This window comes from Mixophyes fleayi, chromosome 11 (genome assembly GCF_038048845.1).
Source record: "Mixophyes fleayi isolate aMixFle1 chromosome 11, aMixFle1.hap1, whole genome shotgun sequence".
Lineage (NCBI taxonomy): Eukaryota > Metazoa > Chordata > Amphibia > Anura > Limnodynastidae > Mixophyes > Mixophyes fleayi.
In genome coordinates, this window is record NC_134412.1 from 71,220,493 (window position 1) to 71,233,084 (window position 12,592).

Here is a 12,592-nt window from a genome sequence, read left to right on the forward strand (position 1 = left end):
CCAATCCCTACAGAGTACTGTGCGGCAATTAAAGCATCAGTCCGTGCTAGCAGCCGAGACAACTGCTTAACTCAAACAAACAATACAGACGCTTCTCTCTTAATTGTATGGCTTCCTGCCAAGTACTATTTGCTATTCTGTTTTTTTTCAGTTCTAAAAAGATTTTAAGTCCATTAAAATGCTCTTTTTTTTAACATTCGGATGCCTTCAATGGAAACATCTTACTCTCCCTAGATCGCTGTCATCGCAACGAGACAACAGCTGTAGAAGGTTGTGACACAATATCAGCTCTTTGTCAGTGTGATACAGATTTGTGGGCTCAACACAATGGAGAAGATTGGGTTTTGATGTACTCTCTCATTTTAATTAGGCTAGAAGGAAAGTGCTATTGATTATGTCCTATTAACAGTTCTTCTACATAGTAGTCAATTTGTGGTCAAATCTGGTAATTACAATACTTTAAATAGCCATCTTGTGGGATCACATAGTAGAATAGTTACTGATGTTTAAATAGAATTTTCAAGGGCATTGCTACTTACTGGAAAAGTTCATATATGAATAAAAGAATTGGGGGTAAATGTATCGAGCTGAGAGTTTTCCCGGCAGGTTTGAAAAACCAATCAGATTCTAGCTATCATTTATTTAGTACATTCTACAAAATGACAGCTAGAATCTGATTGGTTGCTATAGACAACATCTCTACTTTTCAAACCCACCGGAAAACTCTCAGCTTGATACATTTACCCATTGGTACGTGTCTGCCCATAGCAAGAGATGACAGCGAAATTATTGAAACACTTCTAGTGTTCAGAATTTTAAATGTACTCAGTTTTTAGTACAGGATCCAGAGTGAGCACTGATACTGACGTGTTACACAGAATAAGGGAAGTTGTACTGTGCACATGGCTAATCTTTAAAAAACAGAGACAATGCAGGACAGTGATACAAACTGGTGCACAGAACACGGTGCACGATGCTGTAACCGATACATTTTCTAAACTGCACTAGGAAAATGACAGACTCCAATTAGTGGCTATGGTTACAGTGTATACATTCCTGTGTTCCAGTTTCATAAATAGCCACCACAGTCAGAGCAAAATCCTCAAGGGGCAAAACTTTAAATGTAATATGTATGTTTAACCAGCAATCTGGGAAGACCGAACATCAAAATCATTATATGATTGTGTTTTTTTCTTCTTCGTCAAATCATTGTGGGGTATATCTACTAAACTGCGGGTTTGAAAAAGTGGAGAAGTTGCCTACAGCAACTAATCCGATTCTAGTTATCATTTATTTAGTACATTCTACAAAATGACAGCTAGAATCTGATTGGTTGCTATAGGCAACATCTCCACTTTTTCAAACCTGCAGTTTAGTAAATACACCCCTGTGAATCTAAACATATGCAAATTATCTTCCAAGAAAATGCCTCATTATTCCACAGTGACTGGAGTCTTATTTTCATGCTATCCTCTTCCTATATAATTTCATAGTGCCTACTCCATAGGTGAGTGGACGTCCGAGGATATAACACAGAAACTTGTAAGATTTCTCCATCTCATGACAATATACTGATTTTTTTATTTAATCCAGTGACATATACTTTAAAATGTAAACACAAGTTAGTGGTCATTTGGTATATGAGGACTGCTGGGCATGAATAATATAACTATCACCGTATACTAGGAGATAGACCAAGCGTATCATCACTTTGTTGGGCAGTAGTCAGTACAATGCCACCTTCTAAAGCGCCTGTCTGGCACTGTCCCTAGAAATAAATATTATGCTTCTGTATTCAGACACTTTCTTATAAAGGTAATACATCACATCTCATTACTAAATTCTTTAATTAGGAGAGTGATACCAGCAGCTGCTCACAATGCCAAACTACCTGCCAGGGTCTAACTGTAACTTGATGCATGTACAATGAATTGTGAGTCAGCAATAATATTTATGGGTGGCTCCTATTTGTCCTTAAATGGACATTGTCATGGTGTGCAGAGGACCTACTTTCTATCCAGATTAAGCTTATAAATATAAATAGTCCCTGAAAAAATATATTTTAGATAAATAAGAGTTTAAAGCCTCTATACACTGCAAAAGAAACAGTGCCACCTAGATCATAAAAAGAAAGCCATATAACGGCACAATAACTTATTTGTAATACTGACAATTACAATAAAAATTATAATAAACTCGAAACAGAACGAGTATCATGTCAGGCATATAAAATATACAGCAATAATGTAGTTTTATTTCTACAGTTTCATGATTTTGGTATCATAGCCGAACAGTTTTATTTATTCATATTTTAATTTACTTATATCTGTGCTGCTACTGGGCGCCTGTCTGAACACACAGGTGACAACAACACCTCCCCCTGCGTGACCCAGGCCCACCCTTAGCAGCGCCCGTTAGAGCTATTTTGAGGCCAGATCTGGAGAATACCCCCCCCCGCTAGTAATTCATGCGCCTAATTTTAACATTAATTCTACCCAGAGCTAAATATTAAAAAATACATTTAAAAAACCCATAATAACCTCTTTTACTTTATAACATTTCCACCTCATTGCTGAACTTCACTGTACACAAGAGATATGATGTCTACCAATTTGCAGTGGTTCCCAGCTTCAATTTGCAACTTAACACTTTTCATTTTTTCCGCTACACAAAATAAATCTCAAACACTGTAATGCACCATTCTACAATCAGGATAAATACAAATAAAGCGGATACTAGCAATAATCATTATGTAATTCATTTAAATCCCAATAACACCTGTTCGCACATTTGGAAAATCTCTCACATTTCATCCCTAGATCCATATAACACATCCAGACTGCTGATGTGACACATAAACGTGTCTTGACACACTGGCTGGGAATCTCTGGTGTAGAGGACAGATGCAGTTACAGCATGTGTTAGATCAGCATTGCATTTGTTATATAAGCGTACATTGAAAGCCGGTTTCTTATATGGTGGAAAATGTGTCTATAAGGTTATTTTGCTTTTACACAGTACGATGTTTGTACTGTTTGTTGTGTTTTCAGAACTGCTACACAGTGTGTACAGAATTATTTATTATTATTTATTCTTCATTTTACTTGAATTGAATAAATAAAATGGATAAAAATATAATTGTGCGTAAGCCAAGGGCAATGTATAACACGTATGGCTTATAAAGGAAATCAGATGTCATATAAAAATAAGTAACTAATTTTTAAGAGAATTACACGTTCATCTGTTCTCGGTCATGGTAAATGTGTTTCACCATATACAGAAGCTGTTGTTATGATGTTTAGTATTCCCCCTTATTTATATGTTAGCACTCATCCCTGCTCTATGACATAGATGCCGTGGTATCAAATCATATATTCCGTGCATGTAATATTTACTGTCTGCCTCAATCAGGTCTTATCTCGGGTCTTACCGGTGACTCTCCTGTGACCTGCTCCTTGTTATTGATACGCATCAGTCCCTTCCTCCCACTGCGCTCCAGAGTGACACTAACCCAGGTGTTCAGGGGAACTTTCTCCTTGCTCCTGGAATACAGAATACACGTACAATGACTAGATCGGAATAGCTAAGGTCTACTTGGTTCCATGTCTGCTGCAGTAAATGATTCTATAAACCCTATTGCTGAAGGTGTAATCCACATACCCATCGCAGACTATCACACAGATAGAAAAGCACATTTTATATATTATATATCATAGGTGGCATTTTCTCATTTTTGTTCTCAAACATCACAAAGCTGCATGGAGCAGCCATATTGCTTCACTTAACATCTCCGACCACTTAGCTTGTTCATATTATGTTAAAAAAAAAAATATCTTCCAAAGAGGTATTTATAGCTGCTCCTGTGATTATCATTGTGCATATGAAATCTATTGGGGTATATTTATCAAACCCTGTAAAGCAGGAAAAAGTGGAGATGTTGCCCACAGCAACCAGCCAGACTCTACCCTCATTGATCTCAAATGTACTAGATAAATGACTGAATCTGATTGGTTGCTATGGGCAACACCTTAATATTTCCTTTTTTTAAAGATTTGGTAAAAAGTGGGAAAAACTAAGAATCAAATGTTAAAATAGCAAAATCATTTTAAAGGAAATCGTTTGTGCTGTGCTCTATTTTTGTCAGCTCGTTATACAACGACAATACACAGCCCTCGATTTCTAATAAACTGCTGTGAACAAAAGGGATTTGAATAATAACAATATTATATATAAAGTTAACACTACTGTCAGTGAGCGAAAACAAACACATAAAACGCTCAGAATTTAGTAACGCTTATTCACAAAAGATAAGTGACTCACAAACTTTTTCAGTTCGCGGTACCCTTAGAGTCTCAGAATTTTTTCAAGGCACCCCTCCAAAATAATTACAGAGCAGACCCTTTTAATAAGTAGTTGGGTCAAAATAACGTAATAAGTATTTAGGTCAGGACAGGAATACTTAGTAAGTTGTTTGCAAAAATAATACACATAAATCCAAGGAAAAAGAATATTTTTTATGTATTTTTTTCAATTATATTTCTGTCAAATAATAATTTACAGCTACAGCTACATTTTCATCCTCACACTGTGCCCTCCTCTTCTTCATCCGCACACTCTGTGCCCTCCTTCATCCACACACTCTGTGCCCTCCTTCATCCATACACTCTGTGCCCCCTTCATCCACACACTCTGTGCCCTCCTTCATATCCACACACTCTGTGCCCCCTTCATATCCACACACTCTGTGCCCTCCTTCATCCACACACTCTGTGCCCTCCTTCATCCACACACTCTGTGCCCCCTTCATCCACACACTCTGTGCTCTCCTTCATATCCACACACTCTGTGCCCTTCTTCATCCACACACTTTGTGCCCTCCTTCCTCCACACACTCTGTGCCCCCTTCATCCACACACTCTGTGCTCTCCTTCATATCCACACACTCTGTGCCCTTCTTCATCCACACACTTTGTGCCCTCCTTCATCCACACACTCTGTGCCCTCCTTCATATCCACACACTCTGTGCCCTCCTTCATCCACACACTCTGTGCCCTCCTTCATCCACACACTCTGTGCCCCCTTCATCCACACACTCTGTGCTCTCCTTCATATCCACACACTCTGTGCCCTTCTTCATCCACACACTTTGTGCCCTCCTTCCTCCACACACTCTGTGCCCCCTTCATCCACACACTCTGTGCTCTCCTTCATATCCACACACTCTGTGCCCTTCTTCATCCACACACTTTGTGCCCTCCTTCATCCACACACTCTGTGCCCTCCTTCATCCACACACTCTGTGCCCTCCTTTATATCCACACACTCTGTGCCCTCCTTCATATCCACACACTCTGTGCCCTCCTTCATCCACACACTCTGTGCCCTCCTTCATATCCACACACTCTGTGCCCTCCTTCATCCTTTAGCCCCTCCATTGCTGTTTCCTATCACTATTTTCCCTCCATTTCTTTACTTACCATACTTGGCCTTATTTATTCTGTCTTCTTACCAATCTGGCGGTGCCTGGGACCCAGAATCCTATTCTCTACGGTCCCTTCTCACCGAATATGTCGGACGTGATAATGTCACAACCAACATTCAGTGAGAAGCGAGGAGGGTGCTGGGTACCGGGGCGCCGCCGGATTGGTACGTTTTTTTTTTACTTTTTTTCTTGGCCACTGCACCCCTGTGACAGTGCCGCGGCGCAAACTTTGGGAACCGCTGCAATAGACGCATTGGGGCTGACTGACACAGATATGACGTCAAGCCGCATTCACTAACTTTTTCCTCCTGTTCTTCTCTAAAACTTCCAAACCCATCCCCTCTGCTTTCAGCCCTCAAATTGTCCATAAAATCTCTCCCACCTGGAGTTACCTTGTCAAACGAGAATATGTACATGCTGTCTGCATATTAAATTGTATTTATGACCATGTTCCTTAGAAAATGTTGAGTATAAAAGAGAAAAAACTGTCAGTATGGTCCTCCCACGTCAATCAGGCTTCTCACGGTGATTGAATTGTTACATTCAAGAACTGTTTGCATGTTGAACATAATGTCAGATTATTAGGCGCAGGGAACGTTTCAGACATAGCGCTCCAATTATTATTACACGCATTCTTTGGAAATTTTGTGCTAATGAGTACTAGATTATAATAATTTAAATGATTGTGTGTAGCAATTGTTTTGGCTGTACTTTTGTTTCTCGCTTGCCTCATTACTAGAGGTAATTGTTAGTCAGGAGGGTTACTGCTCTGAACTTTGTTTCTTAATCTTGAAATACAACCCCCCATATTAATAATAATGATAGAGGTATTACTGAAAAATAGAGAAAATTGATAGTCTCCGGGGTCTTTGTAGCAGGGACATAATATACAGGTATGCAAAACCTTCTATAACGTACTTAATGACAGCTGCTCCTTTCCCTAGATCGTATCTGTATTCCAGATGTCCGTCGTGTAGGGCCAACGACACAAAGTCCCCCTTCCCGTCAGTTTTCTGCCCGTTATAGAAGAGGAGTCCGTTGGGGCTGCTGGTAAGGAACACTACCTCCATGGCAAGTTTGTCACTGGGGAACAACACAGAATATATTATAGAAATAAATACTGTACTGGGGAAGAGAGAGAGCAAGAGAGATTTCATATCACTGTGTTCTTTTCTTATTTCTAGTGTTCTAGAATTCCTGTAATCATTGGGTTCTAATTCTAATCCTCTGGGGTTCTAAGCTCCTATAGCACAGTGTTTCTGTTAAGTTATTGTGTACACGAACAAACAAAAACATATAAATAAATGGTGATGATGATGATGATATTGCTGATATTTTATTATTTTGCACAAGCACCAGATAGGATGACAGCACTATATCATGAATACTGGAATTCCAAATGGTTTCCATAACCCCTTTTCTCTACATGGAAAGACACATTATTTCATTCATGTGTATGGTTTAATTTTTCATTTGTATTATATACAGGTAATTTCTCTTCAGTTTACATGATGATAAAATTTATTATTATCTGCCATAGACCTCAGTAGAACCCAGTGTCCAAAGCTGCAACAATGTAACAAAAGTTATATCAAGAAGCTCTCCCCTCCACACAGGGCACTTACGTTATGTCAGTGACATACGTCTGGAGTCCTTTCAGTTCCAGGTAAGAGTAGCCATTAAAATGAGGCAAAAACGGCAAATTCAGATCCTGGTCGCTCACTGAGGAGGGGAAAAAAAACAATAAAAATTAAATTAAATTATCCATGTGAGCCCAACAAGTGAAAATAAACTCAAACCACTAAAAGGGGCCAGGCAAATTCCGTAAAGACAATACAGCTATATTTCTCCACACCAAAAATGGCTCCACTCATGATACTGATATGAAACCTGTTTGAAATGAAAAGTTGTGAGCACGTCCGTGACTTGTAACTTACCCTTTTCACAGAATTCTCCCTCTCTGCCCATTGGGCATTCACACTTGGCTCCGCCTTCAGGTAGCACCAGACAAGTTGCGGAGACATGACAGGGGTTGGGGTCACATGGGTTCCGCTCATCAGCACAGGTAGGCCCTAAAACCACAGGAAATAGGACACAAGGTAAACATGTCAATGACTGATTTGGAATATAATATTCAGTATATAATCTGAGGATGTGGTGTGTGTCTGTTTTGTGTGTAGATGGCCAGTCAGACTAATTCCTTTTTGTATTTCCATGTATGGGTTGCAGGACCATTTCTGCCATGAGATAAGTTGAGCATTGTGTATCAAGTGGTGAGATCTAGATGGCTTTCTCTTGGTTACTAAATAGCAGGACAGGACTGATCAACCCAAGGAGCTTCTGTAAGCTGGAGGTGACACATTTTCTGCTTCATGGGCATGAGAGCCCTTCCAAAATTTTACATTGGGGCCCTCAAATGTCTAGTTCCATCTTGGTTTCCATGTAAAGCTCCAATAGTAATTAACTGAAAATTGGCACACAGTCTATAATAGTAACTTTTGCTTAATTTTCTTTGATAAAAATAAAAGGCTGTAATGCCTTCCACTGTATGTTACACTAACATAAGGCCCCATTGTATGGTGCAATGTGATCTCCCAGCACTTATTATTTAGGGAGGTATTCAATTATCCGCGAACGTCCGCGAGACACTTTGCGGCGGAAATTTTTACAGAAATCTATGCTCATTTTTCGCGCACCTCTATAAAAATGAGCAGAGATTTCTACCGTATCTGCCGGCAATGTGTGCGGTGCAATGTCCATGTGAGATGTCGCCGGCAACTGAATTCCCTGCTTAGTGTTTAAAAAATGAGTCCACCTTTTGGACTGCTACTCTGTTCCAACCTCTATGCATTGGTCAAGTGATGTGGTGTTGGCCACAGGTGCAGACACTGGACTGTATACACCTGTCCTACTTCATACAACACAATTAATTCCACCAATTTTGCATAAAGCAAATCAAAGCTTTGTCTCAATTGAAATGTTGTAACTAGTTGTGTTCTAAAGACCAGTGATGAAAGAATGACATTACAGCTACAATTTAGAAACATTATCATCTAGCTTGCTCAGTATTATTTTTATTTTACATATAATAGATATGTTTTCGTGTTTTGCAGCGGTCCCGGAAGACACACCTGTGTAACCGTGTAGACACTGGCAGTGGAACATCTCCGCTTCTTTCACCTGACACACAGCCTCGTTGTGACAAGGGTTGGGTTGGCATGGGTTGTTCCCACATTCACCAACGCCACTTCCGTAAAAGACATCCGCTCCTTCCTCCTGCAAGTTGTACACTTGATTGTTGACATCTAGAAGACGAATGCAGCCCTTGAGGCCGCTGGACACAGAGGTCCGCTCCGCCACCCTATACAAAGAAGCAAGGTTCAATGATTTGTCTAGACCCAGTTATTTCCTAGCAGAGCAATCTGCAGTGCACGGTGTTATAGTTCAGCATTGGCAGTCAAGGGGTTATAACATAAAGGGAAGACTGAGAAAGAGCCAAGAGAATTGCAGAGCAATATTGGAAATTCAAATAGGCTCCCCAAATAGACATGCAGCAGGGTGCATCATCTCATTCCTCATGTGCCAACTTTCTCTAGTCTGTATTATTCATGTATCTGGGACAATAATAACCTCATAGCCTGCAGTCATTTTACTTGCAGCCACCAAGTATATAGAGGGAGGTGAGGATTTCATCAGCAATCACTCCATCCGCTCTCACATTCTGTACATCGATGGGTAAGATTGCTGCTGTCATACTGTGACATCATCAATCCCGACACCCAAAACAACTCTTATTGCAAATTCATTTGTTCTAGTCAGTGTGATAGCTCAGGGCGCTCAGATGGGGAGAGGCTGGAGCTCATTGCTATCCCGCTGGACAGCAGCTCTATTTATAATGTCATACATTGGCTCTAAGACTATCATCTATAGAGTATAATGTGAAGAGGCAGCCTTCCTCTGTAGCATCTGTCTGATTAATGTAACTCCTATCATGCTTACAGTGCATACCATGGCAGTCTGCTGCAGCAACTGAAATACCACCCCTCCCATACCATATATAACTCTCTATAAACATGTGTATTAGTGTAAAGTACACTATACATCACTATACTATAAGACTGCAGCAAGAAAATTATGATTTTTGTATTTATTTCATACATTTTGCAGCCTCTGCGTGTCCCGTTATAGACACAACCCCATGCATACACTGCATCTGTTTCTAGAAAACGGAGTCCTATAAAGTGATCCCAGTCATCACCCAGCTATACATACACAGCCATCTGGTCGTCTGGAGCTCCTCCTATGAACAGATCAGTGTCTAGGTTCAGGCCGTCTGTACCCGATGGACTCTCCCCGTTCACATGTGTTTCTCCATCCACCGACAACATACCGCTACGCCGGTTGCGGTTTACCACAAGCTGATGCCATTTGCCAGGCTCCACTGGCACTTTACTGGTGATTATTCCAGTTCCAGACCCAGTATTAAATCTGAAAACACACAACATATATTGGCTTATGTGTGTCATTAAAAATAGAGAAAGTCCAGATTTGTAAAGCAGAGAAAACAACTTGTGGCTGGTTACCTAGGGGTAAAAGTTAAAAAGAATAATGAAGGTAAAAATAAATAAATGCACATTATAGTTTCACCGTGATAAACTGTACAGTACTGTAGAATGCACAGTAAAGTTACACCATTGTAGAATGTACAGTACAGTATAGTTTAAAAAAAAGAAACTATAGTATAGAGACAGCATTGTATAATGTACAGTACAGGTGCAGTATCCGTACACCATTGTAGAAAATACAACATAGTTAGACCATTGTAGAATGTACAATATAGCCAGAGCATTATAGAATGTACAGTACAGCTACACCACTATAGAACGTACAGTACAGATACACCACTATAGAATGTACAGTACAGGTACACCACTATAGAACGTACAGTACAGATACACCATTATAGAATGTACAGTACAGCTACACCACTATAGAACGTACAGTACAGATACACCACTATAGAACGTACAGTACAGGTACACCACTATAGAATGTACAGTACAGGTACACCACTATAGAATGTACAGTACAGGTACACCACTATAGAATGTACAGTACAGCTACACCATTATAGAATGTACAGTACAGCTACACCATTATAAAATGTACAGTACAGGTACACCATTATAGAATGTACAGTATAGCTAGACCACTATAGAATGTACAGTACAGGTACACCATTGTATATTAACATTAGAAATGCCTTGGAAATAACATGAAAAAAGCACTTGGGAACAGCAGGGTAAATGTGTCTACCTGAGCTCCACAAAGCCATTCACCACTGCCAGCGAGATGAAATCCTTTCCTCGGACCTGGCCATTGTACAGCAGGAGACCGTTCTGCTCAGAGGAACGGAACTCCATGGCGATGCGCACGGTGTGATAGGCCTTCATCATCTTAAACGCCAGGTAAGACTTACCCCCAAATCCGGGGATAAAATACTGAATATCTACAAAAAGAATAATAATAAATTAATGTGTTTTATGTGTGTATGTGTGTGTGTGTGTGGTGATTTACTGTAATCCGCACAAGCAGAGTATGAAATCTTTACAACAATTGTGCTGGGGTGACGTGTTCTCAGAGCTGTCGCTAGGAATTTTTGTACCCTTGGGACAGAGTTATAACAACACCTGCCTCCGCTGCCCACATCTGGTGGCTGGCATACCACCTGTGCGGCCTACCTGGCCGTACTAAAGCCCTATGGGACAGGGACCCCACTCTCACTTGAATACAAGTATGTTTTATTGCCTGTGTTTTCACTTGTCGGTAACAAGGAAGGCTTAAGTGATGGAAAATAAATAGCCATTTCTGCAATGAATATACCCCTACTGTTTTAAAGGGCCAGGTTTCTGTTGGAAACATCTCTACCTTTTCTGTGTTACTCATTTGTTGTATTTGACTACATAGATTATTCTTTGGATGTGCATTTATGGTAACAGATACCTTAGCAATACTTACTCCAAACAGTTAAATGCTATTTATTAAATGCAGCACAATGACGTCCTGGCCAGACACACTAGAATCATGTTAATTATAATAATACACCCTAAAGGTGTTTTCAAGGTGGTTAGTCCTCAGGGCATTTAAAGCAGGAAGTGTTAGTTTTGGGGTTCAGAGCAACAGTGGTTTAGAATTCTAATGAGGTTTGTGGTACTGTAGAAACCAGGAGTGAAATAAACCACAAGCCTAACATCCATATCACTTTATATATACATTTTATATTTTATTTCAGATAACCTAATTCCACTCAAAACGAAATTTGTAGTTTAAGCTTATAGTATTCCTCTACCACCCTCCTAATCTCCCTAGGTTACCCTATTACCACCCTCTAACACAAGACAACCCTTTGACCAACATAATTGTGTAACTGAGCATACAGCTCACTAAATACTTTGTAACCTTTGCATTCTAGCTGGACAAAAATTCAATATGATGTAGCACTTACCCTTGTGTATCAAACCATTGTCCCATAGACTGTAAGCTTGCGAGCAGGGCCCTCTTACCTCTCTGTATGTATGTATTACCCAGTATTGTTTTATTACTGTTTGTGCCCAATTGTAAAGCGCTACGGAATCTGCTGGCGCTATATAAATAAATGTTGTTGATGATGATGATGATGATGATGATGAATTAGCCTTTGTTAATGTGATTATTTTGTGGGTTACAATAGAAAATATATAAAGAAGCTTATATTGTATCTGTGGCCTAAACACATTGGGCCTGATTCATTAAGGAAAATAAATGTTTTCTCCTGGACAAAAACATGTTACAATGCAAGGGGTGCAAATTAGTTTTTCATTCTGCACATAAGTTAAATACTGGCTGTTTTGTCATGTAGCAATACTTGATAGCTTACTTGTGCACTGAAATTTAAAGCTGATCTAGGACATGTCTTACCCCAACTATAAATCTGCCATCACATTTTAAATTTACCTCCCCCTCCAATTCAACATAGCTTTGCCAAGGTGCAAAGTTACTAATTTTTTTTGCTTTTCTTTCCTTAATGAATCAGGCCCATTGAGGGCAGCTATTTTGTGTGTTGGACAGAG

General features: G+C 39.8%; 1 protein-coding gene across 13 annotated transcripts in view; it reads right to left on the reverse strand.

Annotated features, from left to right (window-relative positions):
• AGRN (agrin) overlaps positions 1 to 12,592 on the reverse strand; it is a 434,643-nt gene that overhangs the window by 131,945 nt on the left and 290,106 nt on the right. For all 13 annotated transcript variants that reach the window (XR_012680036.1, XM_075191538.1, XM_075191541.1 and 10 more), the window contains 7 exons: positions 10,800 to 10,992; positions 9,756 to 9,971; positions 8,615 to 8,844; positions 7,421 to 7,555; positions 7,109 to 7,205; positions 6,402 to 6,566; positions 3,431 to 3,542 (listed from right to left, as the gene is read on the reverse strand). Coding sequence is in view for 12 of the 13 variants with exons in the window: in XM_075191538.1 (XP_075047639.1) it covers positions 3,431 to 3,542; positions 6,402 to 6,566; positions 7,109 to 7,205; positions 7,421 to 7,555; positions 8,615 to 8,844; positions 9,756 to 9,971; positions 10,800 to 10,992 (1,148 nt within the window). In the remaining variant the exon portion in view is untranslated. The remainder of the gene's footprint in view (positions 1 to 3,430; positions 3,543 to 6,401; positions 6,567 to 7,108; positions 7,206 to 7,420; positions 7,556 to 8,614; positions 8,845 to 9,755; positions 9,972 to 10,799; positions 10,993 to 12,592) is intronic.